The 18,950-nt window shown below is 42.4% G+C and overlaps 1 protein-coding gene across 1 annotated transcript; it reads left to right on the top strand.

Annotated features, from left to right (window-relative positions):
- The first annotated feature begins 6,650 nt into the window (after nucleotides 1-6,650).
- On the top strand, nucleotides 6,651-17,533 carry LOC146519415 (uncharacterized). The gene is made up of 6 exons (XM_085157537.1): nucleotides 6,651-6,842; nucleotides 9,081-9,101; nucleotides 9,291-9,453; nucleotides 9,750-10,018; nucleotides 10,615-10,760; nucleotides 12,116-17,533. Exons 1-6 carry the CDS (start codon nucleotides 6,773-6,775, stop codon nucleotides 17,531-17,533), a joined length of 6,087 nt encoding a protein of 2,028 aa, XP_085013663.1. The 5' UTR covers nucleotides 6,651-6,772.
- The last annotated feature ends 1,417 nt before the right edge of the window (nucleotides 17,534-18,950 follow it).

Genomic DNA, 18,950 nt, shown 5'->3' with positions numbered 1-18,950 from the left:
ATTCTGCCTTTATTGGATTTCTACAGAGAGCTCAGTAATGATATTCTGGATAAAACAAAACAGGCATTCATACATGAAATACTCCTGGATGAATCTTCAGCGCAAACATCATAACCCTCCGACAGAGAGGTCGACTTCAAATCCCAGAGGGCAGTACAGTGCCATCATCCAATCCAATCATTGGAGGGGGTTCTACTGATTACAATGAAAGTTTTTTTTTTAATATGCAAATGTTTTATGTGCACCATGAGACATTCGTTGTGATAAATTCAGGCTCACACTGTGCAGCCTGGAGAGTTAGTGTTATACAGTATATAGGGATTCTGGTAGAAAAACCGTACCAACCCACTGAGGAAGTTTTATTTACACAACCTCTGTAATCCTGATTTAGCTAATGAGCATAACACAGTGAGCTGAACAGATCAAATGACATGAAGAAATTACATTTGTCTATATTTTGTGGGGCCTTGTCCTTACACTGACCTCATTATGAGAAACTAGACATTTAAGAAAAAACAGATTAATGAAATGTGTTTCTGTACCTCTGAGGGACGACTACCTGGAGCCCAAGACCAAGGCTGGACTGGAAGAAATCCTCTAAATCTTGCACTGAACATAAAAATGTAGCCCAGCAGTTTAAACTTCATGTTTTTCTGAAACTGAACAGATCAGTAGGATATTTATCAGATTTAGAGAAATATATTTGTGAATTTTTTGGAACACAGAGACAATGACCATCCCTACCTCATGTCCTGGGCCAATGTTAAGCACTTAATGCTCACAGTTGAACCGAGCGCACACATACTGAGCACTCTCTGGTATTGGATCTGTTATGGTGGCAGTAAAGTGAGTGATTATTGGAGAATGGTTGCAAGCTCTTCCACTGATTCTGCTGAAGTTCTACTTTATAATGTTATTTTTTTTTATTCTGGTGTAAATATCACTGAGATTAAAAATGTCCTTTTCATGACTGACATGGGCAATGAAGCAACAAGGGTTTTATTTTAAAAAATGAACACCAGTTATCAGCGTCACATCTGCTAAAGCAGACAGCATGCAGCAACAAGGATGAGTACCCAAATAAGAGAAAGTAACTGATTTAATTGAAAACTTGCCATTTATTAAGACAGATCCACAAGAAAGGGAAAAACATAAGTCTCAAACTAAACAGAGGAATGCCTAAACACAAAATAATAACCAGACCACTACAAAAACCTCGGAAAACATACACCAAGGGTAACGATGGAATTTGGTAAAGAGAAAAACAGAATACACTGACACAGCACACAGAACTATTACAATAAAACAGGAAACCACAGACTCGCACAGGAACAGAGGGAACATGAGATGTAACTGGGAAACAAATAAATAAACATGGAGACAGAATTTAACCTACACAAGAGACATGACACACTCCGCAAGGGATGAGGGCAGAAGGAACAGAACCATGACTAACAGTAAATCAAAGGATATTAATAATCAAAAACATAACACTTGGTCACCAGACCCAGGGCCATGACCATCGGGTTACGACTGTCTTTGGACAGTGAACATAAAACATAAACACACAATAAAAAGTTTCACACAAATATCCAGATAACATGAAAAAAGATCAAAGCCTAGATTTATCCCATATTTGGGAAATTCTAACTGATCTTCGGAAAGCCTTGGAAAGCTATTGAGACAGTATACAGCTGAGCATTATTTATTGTAAATAAATACAACTCAAACACATACAGGCCCAACATCAGCAGCTGACTGCAGGGCATGAAAAAGAGTCAAATTACACTCCTCATGACATCATTACGATCACGCACATGAAAATAACACAGAGCAGGTTTAATTTTCTGTCAGTTTTAGTATTTTATTTGATTACTATGTAAACAACGATGTGGGAGAAAGTTACTAAATGTTGGGGAAAACTAAAAAGCCAACAGTGTCTTTGTCCTGTGGGAAATAACACAAACTGAATCATGTGCAGTGTGAAAAGAGAGCTTTCAGCGCCCCCTACTGGTGGTTTTGTGCACATGCAGTGTTAGGCTTCTTTAATGAGAGAGATTCTGTTAAACTCTTACTCTACAAGGTTGGATGCATCAGTGATGAGCAGCTGGAGGAGAACGGAGCACTTGTGGATAATTCTGTGGAGCTGGGTGGTGCGGCCACAGACCATTTGTTAATTTTACAACATCAGAGGAATTTGACTTTGTCTGTGTTTTAATGTTACACCTGCCTGTTTTACACACCTGAGAGAATTCAGCCTGAAGTTTTAGACTGAGGGTGAAGTATCAGAGGTTATCTGTGACAGAAGGAGAGCAGCAAGAGGGAAGGTTTAAAGATGGCAGTGAGACCTGTTGTGAAGCACTGGAGTGGTGGAGGTCAAGCTAAAGATGTTAAGATGTTCACTGGCAGTGAGTGGGATGGAAATTCCTCCATCAGAGGGACAATTCAGAATCAAACAGGCTGGGATGGACTGAGCATGTGTAGAGGAGGGAGGGTGGTTAACTTGACAAAAGATGAAAAAGATGGAGCTGCCAGGCAGGAGGAAAAGAGGAAGACCTCAGAGGTGATGCAGAGGTCGGCCACTCAGGACCAAAATGTTGCTGTTTTTGTGCTTTCTATCACCTTTTGCGATTTGACACCAGAACAAGCAGTGTTCAAGTGTACAAATGGTAAATACTCCTAAATTACAATCATGATACAAAACCTAACCAGGAACTGCTGGAAGCACTTGCACGTCCTTGGGTCGCTACGGAAACCAGGCGTCCAGTCCTCTGTTTTACCTGATGCAAATGGACAAAGGATGGGTCACCAAAAGCGGTACGTGAAGAAGCAGAAGTGCAGCAAACATGCTGGGATCCTTGCTAAGCTAAGAGCAAAAATCCAAGCCAGCTGGCTCTCCAATCCATCCTGCTATCAAACGTTTGTACATCCCACCCAGCGCTTCTTGATGTGATGTTCTTCTGCCTCCCTGGCTGCAGTGTGGATGGTGTTCGCTCGATGTTGTAGCATCCTGATGACACCCAGTTTGTGCTCCAGTGGATGATGAGAGTCAAAGGTTTATGGTACACGTCCCCCATTACTGATAGAAATCTCACAGTCTAAGAAGGCTAACCTGCCACTTTTCATATCCTCCCTGGTGAATTTGATGTGTCGGTCCACCGAGTTAATGTGATCCGTGAAATGTGGAACATCCTGAGATTTGATTTTCACCCAGGTGTCATCCACATATCTGAACCAATGACTTGGTGGTGTTCCAGGGTAGGATAGCAAAGCCCTCTTTTCTACTTCTTCCATGTACAAATTGGCCATGATGAGGAGCCCATGGCACACCCATGTTTCTGCATCAGATGGTATTCAAATTCAAATTCAAATTTTATTTGTCACACACACACAACCATACACAGTATGACATGAGGTGAAATGCTTGTAGCTGTACAATGCCCGACCATTAAAGGACAGAAAAAAGTTTTACAGTATTTACAATTTACTACAAAATTTACAAATTAACTTAGGAATTTACAGTAAAAAAAAAAAAAAAAAAGTGCAAATAGCAGAAAGAGATTATCAAGATTATAAATTATAGGATTATAGGAAGAGTGTGGTGGTGCGTGTGGTGATGTGATGTGTGTGAGAGTACAGTCCTACACCTGGTTCAGGGCCCGAATAGTCTGGGGGAAGAAGCTCCTCCTCATTCTCTCTGTTTTGGCCTTAAGGGAGCGGAAGCGCTTCCCAGACCTCAACAGTGAGAAGAGTCCATTGTTGGGATGGGAGAGGTCCATCATAATCTCCCTGGCTTTGGACTTGCACTGCTTGGTGTAGATGGACAGCAGGTCAGGGAGCTCTGATTGAATGATGCGTTCGGCTGAGCGCACTACTCTTTGCAGATCTCGTCTGTCCTGCTTGGTGCTGTTCCCAAACCAGGTGCAGATGTTTGCCGTCAGGACGCTCTCGATGGTGCAGCAGTAGAAGTTCTTGAGCACCTTCAGTGGCAGATGGAAGTCTCTAAGTCTTCTGAGGAAGAAGAGACGCTGACGGGCTTTCTTAACCTGGGTGTTGATGTGGCAGGACCATGACAGGTCCTGAGTGATGTGGACACCCAGGTATCGGAAACTGTCCACTCTCTCCACTGGCGTGGCACTGATGATGAGGGGTTTGTAATTCCTCGCCTGCTTTGTGGTGAAGTCCACGATCAGCTCCTTAGTCTTGCTGATGTTTAGGAGGAGGTTATTCTCCTGGCACCAGGTCTCCAGGTTCCTAATCTCCTCCAGGTAGGCCGTCTCGATGTTGTCGGAGATCAGGTCCACAACAACAGTGTCGTCAGCAAACTTGACAATGGAGGTGGTGTCTGATGTGGCTACACAGTCATGAGTGTACAGTGAGTACAGCAGGGAGCTTAAAACACAGCCCTGAGGCACTCCAGTGCCGAGTGAGATGGAGGGGGAGACTTGTTTTCCCACCCTCACTGATTGGGGTCTGTCTGTGAAGAAGTTGAGGATCCACTGACACAGTGATGAGCTGAGTCCTAGATCCGTCAACTTGGTGAAAAGCTTAGAGGGAATTATTGTGTTGAATGCTGAACTGTAGTCCACGAACAGCATCCTAACATAATTCCCTCTGCCAGTGTCCAGGTGACTCAGGGATGTGTGGAGCAGGTGAGATATGGCATCGTCTGTGGAACGATTAGTCCGGTAAGCAAACTGAAGTGAGTCGATGGTGGCAGGAAGTGAAGAAGTGATGTGATCTCTCATCAGTCTTTCAAAACACTTCATCACAATTGAAGTCAGTGCTACTGGACGGTAGTCATTGTGGCAAGCGGGCTGTTGTTTCTTTGGAACAGGAACTATAATGGACTGTTTGAAGCACGTGGGAACCACAGCTTGGGCCAGGGAGAGGTTGAAGATCTCCGTGAACACCGGTGTTAGCTGATCAGCGCAGGCTGTGACTCTAGTTTTTCCCTGTAGCTCCGTTTTGCCTTTCTATTCTGTAGTATTACTTTAAAAATCAAGACTAGGAAGCAGCTGAAGGCAAGGATTGAATGTTTAAAGTTAAAGAAGGAAGAAGGTTGCACCGAGTTCAGGTTCTGTGTTGTAGGGAACAGGTACCAGGTAGCTGGAGAGTACAGCTGCACTGCTGAGGGAAACTGCCAAGAAGGCGTTTGGTGAATCCTCCACACAGAGGAAAGCGAGCAGGGAGAATGAGGACATACAAGAAAGTATACGAAGGAAGAGGCTAATAAAGAAAAAGTAGGGTAATCAGGGAGATGAAGGAAGTAGGCAGGACAAGGTAAATGAAATGAATGAAAGGGAAGGTTTACAACATGGTAGTGAGGCCTGCTGTGATGTATGGCTTGGAGACAGTGGCCATGAGGAAAAGGCAGGATCAGAAATGAATCCATCATGGAGACAGCAGAGAGGCAGCGATGGCTCGAGCATGTGCAGAGGATGGAGGGTGGATACACTGGACAAAAGGATGAAGATGGAGGTGCTGGGCAGGAAGAGAAGAGGAAGATCTCAGAGAAGATTCATGAATGTACTTAAGGAGGACATGCAGAGGGTTGGTGTGACAGAGGAGGATGCTGGGTTAAACCAAAATCAGGGAGTCCATCAGGTTTTTGGAAATAGAAACGGTTGCTTTAAGCGAAGTCATGATTGCTCAGCTCCACCTTTTTCATGTCGCCCATATTAGATTCTTTGCTTTGTCACTGTATTTCCTGGCAGCTTATCACCTCTTAAGTCCTATTCGAGATTGAGATAAAGACTGAGAGCGTTTAGTGTGATGCCTTTTTAGACCGAAGTTTGATGGCTTTTTGTTTGTGGTCTGACGTTTGAGGCTGAGGATAAATGTACACTGTTAAATATCAACACTTCACTGTTCTTTTGATTCCTCATAGGCATCTGATGGAAGACAACACACTGCTCAGTCGACCATTTTACACTTTATTCTCTCACAAAATCACTTCTACAAGGGATATGTGTCCTGAATGACACTCTGCCGTGGATCTGGTAATGGCGGTGCGCCCCTAACAGTTTTATTACCGGCTGTCCCACTCCAGTCTAAACAACAGTGTTACACAGGCATTCAGTAGTCATGTTGCACAGCGCACTCAGAGGTTATTGTCTATTAGCTGCAAAAAATCTTTTCTCAGCTCTGGCGAGGCTGTGACCTTTCCCTACTCCCTTCCATTAAATTGGAAAACTGGCAGATGGTTCCCTGTTATCAACTCCTGCAGACAAGCGTGAGTGAGAGTCTCCAACATTCTACCACTAAAGGACACGTAGCCTTTATTACATGTAGCCTTTATTAAGTGGACACGGCCCTTAATACTACGCTATATAATTATATGACACTTATTAATATAAAGCATAGGCACTACAGTTAATTTAATTTCAACAACACCATAGACTAGATGTTCTCAGGTGTCCTGAACAGCAGGCTGACTCAAAGAGAAACTCATCTTTGCTGCTCCTAAACTGCAAACAGACTTTTCACATCACTACATTTATATTATTCAGCTTTTAAAATACTTCAGTCTGTAGCAGGATTTTGGTTTTATGATGTAAAATTAATAATTAATTCTAAAAATAAGTTACTCATCAGTAAAAAGGTTGCTGCCTGAAAGCTGAAATTCCTGTTTAATACAACATGTTTGGTGTGAGGAAGATCAGGTGACCTGCATGGAGGCGTTGGGTGTGTCGCCAGACAGGAAACTGAGAGCTGTGTTTAATGCAAATAAAGAGGAGGAAGGTTATTTAACCTCAGCAGGTCTGGACGTATGGATCTTACAGCGATGGCTTTCTACAAAGTGATGTGTTTGGCTGCTGGGCTGATGCTCCTGACCCAAGGTAAGAGCTCTCTGCACACACCTGCATCAGGTACGACTCAGAGGGTGAAAACACTCAGGAGCACATCGCTTCACTTTAAAGTAACACAGCAGGAAAAGGAGGACTGGTGGTTTATTTTAGGTTCATCTTTATCTTGGTGATAAAAGCTTAAACACAGATTAATCTGTTTGGTTTGGAAGCAGCTGAGAGGCTGAACTGCTCTCCATCAATCAGCGTCTGTATCACAGTTATTAGAGCTGCTTTATTTTATTTTAGCTTTGATTCAGTTTTTAACTTTCATTTTCAATTCAATTTATTTTTTAATGATGTAATCAGTCAGTTTTGAGTCATACACAGAGATTTATTCATGAGGGTGTACATGTTTAAAAAACTAAAAACGTTTATTAATGATTATTTGATGGTTGTTTATAACTTTTCTATCAAACAATGGAGTAATTGTGGAGAGTGGAAAATGAAAGCATAACTAAAAAAAACACTGAGTGGCTGAGATGAGAACACACACAAACATAAACACACAAAAAGATCAGAAAACTTTAAAGAAAAGAGTTCACTGATCTTTGTCAGAAAACAACTACATGATAACAAAACCAGTCTGAAGTGACAGCTCGCCAATCGAAAACAATAATGGTGTTAATGGTAACCACACACACATACACACACACACAACTAACTACAGAAATTGCATTTAACAGACGAAGGAAGCGCCCACTGGAGTCTTTGACTGCTTTGCGTGGTTAACCACTACTGTAAAACTGGGGAAAACGAAACATAACACACACATGTTAATATTTATATAAAAATATATGTAAAGATTCTTCATAATACATTCAATTTATTAACATCTTACTGAAAAATTTGCCAGGCCTGGCATTGATGGCTCCTCATAGATGGAGATATGGCATGATGGCATGCCAAATCTGGCTCAATTGTGGTGTGGTTTATGTGGCCCAGGCCCAGAGAAAACAGGTTTTCCCTGGATCCAGCATCAAGCTGGCACTTCTGACTGACCGGTGTCATGACAGAGTGTATGTCAACCAGATGTGGGCCAGGTCTGGCAATGATGGCACTATTTATGTTCCTATTTTAGTTAGAAGACCCAAATGCCATGTTGCAATACTATACTGCTATGATAGCCAACGTTTCAAATGCAGGTTTGACAGGTTTGTGAGTGTACACTTTATGCAAAACCTAGTGACGGTTTACTCATGTTTACCACCGGGTGGCTGTAGCTCAGGAGGTAGACCAGCTCACCAACTGGTCAGAAGGTTAGTGGTTCGATCCCTGACTCCTTCAGTCCACATGTCAAGAGTGTGAATGTGTATGAATGTAGTTAGGAAGCACTCAGTGTGATTGGGTGAATGTGGCATGTTGTATAGAGCACATTGAGTAATCCGGGAGACTAGAAAAGAAAGAAAACTAGAAACCTATATAAGACTCAGTCATTCAATGTCTGAACAGAGTTTTGTGTGTGATTAGGTGAATGTGGCATGTTGTACAGAGCACTTTAAGTAATCCGGGAGAGTAGAAAAATGCTATATAAGAGTCAGTCCATTCACTGTCTGAACATGTGTCATGTTACTTTTGCACTGTTTTGCATGTTCTGGCACATGTTGTTATTACATGGCTTGATTAAGGTACACATTATTCTGACATCTGGGGCCAGAGCTGAAACTGTTCTGGGCCAGCACAGTTTGTCTACAACTGGCCCGTGGCTGTACACAAATTACACATGCCCCACGTACCGCAAACAATGACGGCCCTTTGGTGGACCAGATCAGGTTTGCCAGAGGTAGTCCACACATGGGCCAGCACAGGACCACCAGTGTGTCTGCAAATGGCCTTGTGCTGACCCATGTGTGGCCCAGATCTGGCAAACCAGATCTGGGCCCACACATGGGCCGTCATTCTTTGCGGTGTGTGGGCCAGATCCGGGCCATACCAATTTTGCTATGTGGGTTGGAGGGTCTGTTAGTACAATAACCTCACAGCAGCTGTGTTATTGATCAGATTATGTCATTAAAAATGCTCCAACAGCCCAGAGGTCGAGTTCAGGTAAAGCCAAACAGAAAGCTAGCAGCTACAGCCCCTCCCCACGGGGACTGACTCACTGCTGGATGCTTTTAGCTAACCACAGATATTGACTATTGACTGACCCACTATTATTACAGACAATGAACAAACCACAGACAAATGAATGCAGATTTTTTGTTTAAACATTGTTTGTTTTCTGTGTTTCAGAGTCTGAGTCACAGCTGAATGGTAAGATAAGGTTTCTTTGTGTAATGATTTACTTTTATGTGTAATAAATCTTTAGTTTCATATGAATATTAGTTTGTGAGTAAACTGTAGACTCCCAGGATCACTGTGTCCTCACTCAGCAGTTTGTAATGCTGAGAGTTTACAGCTCTTACAGTAATGCTCACTCTGTGTTTTAATGTCTGTCTTCAGTTTGTGGTAAGGCGCCTCTGAACACCAGGATTGTAGGAGGACAGGTGGCCCCTGTTGGCAGCTGGCCCTGGCAGGTCAGTCTGCAAAGATCTGGGTCCCACTTCTGTGGAGGATCCCTCATTAACAGTCAGTGGGTGCTGACTGCTGCTCACTGCTTTCAAACGTGAGTAATGAGGCTGAAGCTGAACACTAAACAAGATTTAAAGAGATTATGGAGGGTCCTAATCTGGGGGGGGTTCAGGATCAATATTTACATTTACATATAAAAAAATTTTTTTAAGTGTTTCTTCATTTTCTGTTAAACACATTGAATTTTCATGTAATGAAATGTGTTATATAAATAAAATGATCACTTTCAAATATTTAAAAGGGGCAGAAAGTCAAACTTTATATATGTTATACTCGTCTATAACAATTGTAACAACTGTGCACTGTTTGTGTCGCTCCTGATGATCTCAGCATTACTCCAACCGGTCTGACTGTGAATCTGGGCCGTCAGAGTCTACAGGGATCTAATCCCAATGCAGCGTCTCGGACAGTAACACAGATCATCAAACATCCAAACTACAACTCTGGTACCTTCAACAACGACATCTGCCTCCTGAGGCTCTCCTCACCGGTGACTTTCAACAAGTACATTTCTCCCGTCTGCCTGGCAGCTTCAAACAGCATCTTCTACAGCGGTGTTAACAGCTGGGTCACTGGCTGGGGCAATATTGGAAGGGGAGGTGGGTCACTGGTTAGAACAGATTAATATTGTCTGAGGATGACAGGAAACAAACAGCTTCTCCAAAGTATCCATAAAGGAGGCCTTTGTCTGCTTATTTTATGATTCTGTTGCTGAAGAGAAGCCTAAATGTTTCAGAAACTATGATTTATGAATTTATAGAAAAGACACCAAATTTCTGAGCCAACCTCAAAGGAAATGTTTGTAAAAAAGAAACTGGCCTCATGTAGTTTCGTTTTTGATGATAAACCTGTGCGCGTGGAGGGGAAACAGACTTTATAAACACTAAAAGAAACATGGACTGAAATATTTGGGAAATGTCTGCAGCATCAAAGATATAGATACGAACAGAACGTCAAAAACACTTTAAAAAACTGATTGTGCATTTTTTTTACTTTTAATCAGATTTGTCTGGTGGTTCAATATATACAGCTTTCTGTCATGTGACCACTGAAAGTGGGAAATCCTTTGAGTTAAAACTTATTCACCACCAGAATAAATGCCTGGAAGTGGAACGATGCTTTGTTTACTGTTCTGGTTTGTACCTTTAATCTGTCACACGCTGTTTATTAAACAGATTTTTTTTTACCCCTTCAGTGTCGCTTCCTTCTCCACAAAACCTGATGGAGGTGCAGGTTCCTGTTGTGGGAAAAAGGCAGTGTAACTGTAACTATGGAGTGGGAAGAATCACTGACAACATGATCTGTGCCGGGTTAAGTGCAGGAGGAAAGGACTCCTGTCAGGTGATTGTTGTTACCTGTGTTTGGCCCATTTTCACCTTCTACAAATTCTTCTTCTTAGTTTTTCAGGTGCACACAGATGCAGTCAGTTCCTTCCTATTTAACATACCTGATCTGCTAAGAGAGACCATATTGAGCTGTGTGTAATTTACTAATAGAACAGATGCAGTTTTTTAACTATAACCAGGAAATCATATGTGTGGCTCAGTCATGGGGAATGAGACACGACACAGGAAAGATTCTTGGGTTTTTTATTTTCTGATTGCATTCAGAAAAGCTTAAATTTAACAATAAATCGGCATGCACTCACTTAACTTGGCTCACAAAGAACACTGACGTGGAGTCTCACACAACGATCCCGCGCCGAGGAGCGCTCAGCCACACGCTTGACCCCATGGTTTCCCTAGAAAACCAATGGGGTTGGCTCTGACCCCATGGGTTCTCCAGGGTTAAGTAGCTCCCCGATGAGGCTTCGTTAGCTGCAGGTGGGGCCTGCCTCCAGATGGGACACACCCACCAAGCCTGCCTGAAACCCTGTGCTCAGCCACACCCACAGACACACCCACTTGCCTATACATACAAGCATGGAGAACACAAGAACAACACAGTGCAGCAAACATACATCATATATTATATTGGTATAACTGCTCATGGACCCTGGGTCTCTCAGATCCAGGTCACTGACACAAGCTATGCGTTAGGACAAATACACACACAGGAATCATACAGCAAGCTAGCTCCCCTGCCAAACCACTTGTCAGTACCGCTCACAGTACATGACCATTAAACACACACACGTGACACATTTCAGAATCTCTGTGAAATGCCTCCCACTCACAGCTCACTGTCTGTAATCTAGTTTAAGGCAGCTCTTAAAGGGGCGGTATAGAACAAAAAACCCTGATCTAGTTATCACCATGACAGCTCTACAAAAAGACCTCTGGTGGACAGGTAAACAGTTTAAAAGATGTGATTGTGTTTTAAACTTTTTTTAAACTTGTTTCTAAAGTGTGTTACAGCTGGTTTTCCCAGAACCAATGCAAACTTTCTCAGGTGATTTTTCTTTTTTAATTAAAAAAAACCCCATGATATATAAAAAGTAGATTTGCAAATGTTTGTTTTTTTTTGTTTGTGTGTGTTATTAATCAGACTGACATTCAATCAAGGTCCTGTTATATTCTGGATAGGTTTCCAAATTCAACATGTGAAGCACAAAAAATAACAAATGTATTTTCGTTGGGAAAGGAACTCACAGAAATGCATAAGCAGTTCACTCCTCTTACATGCCATCTTCTCACTGCGCTCTCTTTATAAACCCTGATGGTTCTGTCTAACAGTAAATGTTTCTGCTCTCAAAGGGGGATTCAGGAGGTCCAATGGTGAGCAAGCAGAATGGTCGCTGGATTCAGGCAGGAATCGTCAGTTTTGGGAATGGTTGTGCCAGGCCGAATTTTCCAGGAGTCTACACCAGCGTATCCCAGTACCAGGCCTGGATCAACAGCCAGATCTCCTCCAAACAGCCGGGCTTCATGACATTCACGTCCACTGGGACCAACAGTGATCTCAGTGTTACCTGCACAGGACTGCTACCAGTGCCAACCACCACCACTATCACCACCACCACACTTTCAACAACTACTAACCATCCAAAAAACACCACAAGACCTACAAACACTACGCTTCCAACAACTATCAACCGTCCAACAAATACATCCACACCTACAAACAACACACTTCCAACAAACACCACACTTTCAACAACCACCAACCGTCCAACAAACACCACAAGACCTACAAACATGACACTTCCAACAACTATCAACCGGCCAACAAATACAACCACGACTACAAACACCACACTTTCAACAGCCACCAACCGTCCGACAAACACTACAAGACCTACAAACACTACACTTCCAACAACTATGAACCGTCCAAAAAATACAACCACAACTACAAACACCACACTTTCAACAACCACCAACCGTCCAACAAACACCACAAGACCTACAAACACCACACTTCCAACAACCACCAACCGTCCAACAAACACCAGCAGCTCTACAAACACCACACTTTCAACAGCCACCAACCGTCCGACAAACAGTACAAGTCCTACAAACACTACACTTCCAAAAACCACCAACCATCCAACAAACAGCACAAGACCTATAAACACTACGCTTCCAACAACTATCAACCGTCCAACAAATACATCCACACCTACAAACAACACACTTCCAACAAACACCACACTTTCAACAACCACCAACCGTCCAACAAACACCACAAGACCTACAAACATGACACTTCCAACAACTATCAACCGGCCAACAAATACAACCACGACTACAAACACCACACTTTCAACAGCCACCAACCGTCCGACAAACACTACAAGACCTACAAACACTACACTTCCAACAACTATGAACCGTCCAAAAAATACAACCACAACTACAAACACCACACTTTCAACAACCACCAACCGTCCAACAAACACCACAAGACCTACAAACACCACACTTCCAACAACCACCAACCGTCCAACAAACACCAGCAGCTCTACAAACACCACACTTTCAACAGCCACCAACCGTCCGACAAACAGTACAAGTCCTACAAACACTACACTTCCAAAAACCACCAACCATCCAACAAACAGCACAAGACCTATAAACACCACACTTCCAACAACCACCAACCGCCCAACAAACACCACCAGCTCTAAAAACACTACACTTTCAACAACCACCAACCGTCACACAAACACCACAAGACCTACAAACATGACACTTCCAACAACCACCAACCGTCCAACAAACACCACCAGCTCTACAAACACCACATTTCCAACAAACACCACGCTTTCAACAACCACCAACCGTCCAACAAACACCACAAGACCTACAAACACTACACTTCCAACAACTATGAAACGTCCAACAAATACAACCACAACTACAAACACCACAATTCCAACAAACACTACACTTCCAACAACCACCAACCGTCAAACAAACAGCACAAGACCTACAAACACCACACTTCCAACAACCACCAACCGTCCAACAAACACCAGCAGCTCTACAAACACCATACTTTCAACAGCCACCAACCGTCCAACAAACACTACAAGACCTACAAACACTACACTTCCAAAAACCACCAACCATCCAACAAACAGCACAAGACCTATAAACACCACACTTCCAACAACCACCAACCGTCCAACAAACACCACCAGCTCTACAAACACCACACTTTCAACAACCACCAACCGTCAAACAAACACCACAAGACATACAAACACCACACTTTCAACAACCACCAACCGTCCAACAAAAACCACAAGACCTACAAACATAACACTTTCAACAACTATCAACCGGCCAACAAATACAACCACAACTACAAACACCACAATTTCAACAACGACCAACCGTCCAACAAACACCACAAGACCTACAAACACCACACTTCCAACAACCATCAACCGTCCAACAAACAGCACAAGACCTATACACACCACACTTCCAACAACCACCAACCGTCCAACAAACAGCACAAGACCTACAAACACCACACTTCCAACAACCACCAACCGTCCAACAAACACCACAAGACCTACAAACATGACACTTCCAACAACTATTAACCGGCCAACAAATACAACCAAAACTACAAACACCACGCTTTCAACAGCCACAAACCGTCCAACAAACACCACAAGACCTACAAACATGACACTTTCAACAACTATCAACCGGCCAACAAATACAACCACAACTACAAACACCACACTTTCAACAACCACCAACCGTCCAACAAACACCACCAGCTCTAAAAACACCACACTTCCAACAACCACCAACCGTCCAACAAACAGCACAAGACCTATACACACCACACTTCCAACAATCACCAACCGTCCAACAAACACCACCAGCTCTACAAACACCACACTTACAACAACCACCAACCGTCAAACAAACACCACAAGACATACAAACACCACACTTTCAACAACCACCAACCGTCCAACAAACAGCACAAGACCTACAAGCACTACACTTCCAACAACTATGAACCGTCCAATAAATACAACCACAAACACCACACTTCCAACAAACACTACACTTCCAACAACCACCAACCGTCCAACAAACAGCACAAGACCTACAAACACCACACTTCCAACAACCACCAACCGTCCAACAAACACCACAAGTCCTACAAACACCACACTTCCAACAACCACCAACCGTCAAACAAACACCACAAGTCCTACAAACATAACACTTTCAACAACTATCAACCGGCCAAAAAATACAACCACAACTACAAACACCACACTTTCAACAGCGACGAACCGTCCAACAAACACCACAAGACATACAAACACCACACTTCCAACAACCACCAACCGTCCAACAAACAGCACAAGACCTATACACACCACACTTCCAACAACCACCAACCGTCCAACAAACACCACCAGCTCTACAAACGCCACACTTCCAACAACCACCAACCGTCAAACAAACACCACAAGACATACAAACACCACACTTTCAACAACCACCAACCGTCCAACAAACACCACAAGACCTACAAACACTACACTTCCAACAACTATGAACCGTCCAACAAATACAACCACAACTACAAACACCACACTTTCAACAACCACCAACCGTCCAACAAACAGCACAAGACCTACAAACACCACACTTCCAACAACCACCAACCGTCCAACAAACACCACCAGCTCTAAAAACACTACACTTTCAACAACCACCAACCGTCAAACAAACACCACAAGACATACAAACACCACACTTTCAACAACCACCAACCGTCCAACAAACACCACAAGACCTACAAACATAACACTTTCAACAACTATCAACCGGCCAACAAATACAACCACAACTACAAACACCACACTTCCAACAACCACCAACCGTCCAACAAACACCACAAGACCTACAAGCACCACACTTCCAACAACCACCAACCGTCCAACAAACACCACCAGCTCTAAAAACACTACACTTTCAACAACCACCAACCGTCAAACAAACACCACAAGACCTACAAACATGACACTTCCAACAACCACCAACCGTCCAACAAACACCACCAGCTCTACAAACACCACATTTCCAACAAACACCACGCTTTCAACAACCACCAACCATCCAACAAACACCACAAGACCTACAAACACTACACTTCCAACAACTATGAAACGTCCAACAAATACAACCACAACTACAAACACCACACTTCCAACAAACACTACACTTCCAACAACCACCAACCGTCAAACAAACAGCACAAGACCTACAAACACCACACTTCCAACAACCACCAACCGTCCAACAAACACCAGCAGCTCTACAAACACCACACTTTCAACAGCCACCAACCGTCCGACAAACACTACAAGACCTACAAACACTACACTTCCAAAAACCACCAACCATCCAACAAACAGCACAAGACCTATAAACACCACACTTCCAACAACCACCAACCGTCCAACAAACACCACCAGCTCTACAAACACCACACTTTCAACAACCACCAACCGTCAAACAAACACCACAAGACATACAAACACCACACTTTCAACAACCACCAACCGTCCAACAAACACCACAAGACCTACAAACATAACACTTTCAACAACTATCAACCGGCCAACAAATACAACCACAACTACAAACACCACAATTTCAACAACGACCAACCGTCCAACAAACACCACAAGACCTACAAACACCACACTTCCAACAACCATCAACCGTCCAACAAACAGCACAAGACCTATACACACCACACTTCCAACAACCACCAACCGTCCAACAAACACCACAAGACCTACAAACACCACACTTTCAACAACCACCAACCGTCCAACAAACAGCACAAGACCTACAAACACCACACTTCCAACAACCACCAACCGTCCAACAAACACCACAAGACCTACAAACATGACACTTCCAACAACTATTAACCGGCCAACAAATACAACCAAAACTACAAACACCACGCTTTCAACAGCCACAAACCGTCCAACAAACACCACAAGACCTACAAACATGACACTTTCAACAACTATCAACCGGCCAACAAATACAACCACAACTACAAACACCACACTTTCAACCACCACCAACCGTCCAACAAACACCACCAGCTCTAAAAACACCACACTTCCAACAACCACCAACCGTCCAACAAACAGCACAAGACCTATACACACCACACTTCCAACAATCACCAACCGTCCAACAAACACCACCAGCTCTACAAACACCACACTTACAACAACCACCAACCGTCAAACAAACACCACAAGACATACAAACACCACACTTTCAACAACCACCAACCGTCCAACAAACAGCACAAGACCTACAAACACTACACTTCCAACAACTATGAACCGTCCAATAAATACAACCACAAACACCACACTTCCAACAAACACTACACTTCCAACAACCACCAACCGTCCAACAAACAGCACAAGACCTACAAACACCACACTTCCAACAACCACCAACCGTCCAACAAACACCACAAGTCCTACAAACACCACACTTCCAACAACCACCAACCGTCAAACAAACACCACAAGACCTATCAACACTACACTTCCAACAACTATCAACCGTCCAACAAATACAAACACATCTACAAACAACACACTTCCAACAAACACTACAATTTTAACAACCATCAACCGTCCAACACTGTGAACACCGCGGCTTATACTGACGTGCGGCTAATGCATTTTTTTTTTCATGCGTCCAAAAACATCTTGCCTGGTAACAGTAGACCAATCAAAATGATAAGTAGTACATATACGGTATATATTTTTACCGGTTGTTAAGAGACGTTGTAATGTTGTTTGTGCACTGTTCCGTAAAAAAACCCATAAGCAACGTAATTTGTGTGTTATTGATACGTACGTATACTTAAAGGTAGTTGTGTTATAGGCACTCTTCGAGTAAAAAAAGCATTTGCAGTATGTATTTTTGTATGTTACCATAACGTTTATGTTACCATGTTTATGTTACCTTACGGATTAAGATCCGGTGTGGCCTGTAGAAGTACAAAATTGATTTTCTTTCTAAAATTAGAGCATGCGGCTTTTAATCAGGTGCGCTCTGTTGTCCGGGAGTTACGGTACAAGTTCGTAATAAAGTGCAAAAAAGGTTAAGATCATAAGTGATGTTTAAGTTAAAAAGTAATAGGTCAAAGGTCAGTTTAAAAACAGGTTAAATAGAGATTTACTAAGAACAAGGAAATGATGTATATAAAGATCAAACAAGGAAATAAATCAAGACCGTGAGTAATGAGAAATTAAACCAGCTTAACCTCCTAAGACGCAAACTCTTCCACAGCATGTATTTTTAACTTCTCTTTGATATTCGGGCATATTGGAGCCTGATGAATGTAAACACAAAGAATTACCAGGTGTTTTTACCTGATTTTTGTTTCTAAGAAAAATGAGAGCCACATATGAGGATATTAAAATTTCGATAGAACAGTGGCAGTATAATGTCCTCAGAAGTGATTAACAGGCCCTTGTAAATTGAGTATTTTGGTCTAAATAAACTAAAATATGATGTCCACATATGTGGACGCCAGGTCCTAGGAGGTTAAAGTAATAGGCTAAGTTTTAAAAATAAAATATGGATTAAATAACATAATGGTGAATAACACATTTAAACAAGTAGGGAATGTATTGCAAATCCCAGGGACGTCTTGATCACCCCTCCTTAAAAATAGTGAATTTTGAGTCGACACTGGAACTGTATAAAACAATAACCGCAGTAGTGCTTAATCATAGTCACTGTAAGAAGGAGGGAATTCTCCTTTAATAAACACTAGTGGTTCTCAACAGTAAAGAAATAAACACATGATAACCACATAAATAGCTACAATCACACGATCAAGGTTTGTTACAGAAGCCAGAGAGTGAAAAACTATTTCTTGAGTAATTGTTTCTGAAGTTAAATTCTAAATTGAACTTCATTTTTGTTTGATAAATTATTAAATGTTTCTGGAAAATTACACTCTAAACTGACTTTTTTTTATCTGATATTTTAGAAGATAAATATTAAACTGACTCTTATTTTTGTTTGGTAAAAAGTTAACAACTATAGAGTT

Source organism: Neolamprologus multifasciatus, chromosome 4 (genome assembly GCF_963576455.1).
Source record: "Neolamprologus multifasciatus chromosome 4, fNeoMul1.2, whole genome shotgun sequence".
In the NCBI taxonomy this organism is placed as follows: Eukaryota; Metazoa; Chordata; class Actinopteri; order Cichliformes; family Cichlidae; genus Neolamprologus; species Neolamprologus multifasciatus.
This window is presented reverse-complemented; position numbering and strand designations above follow the sequence as displayed.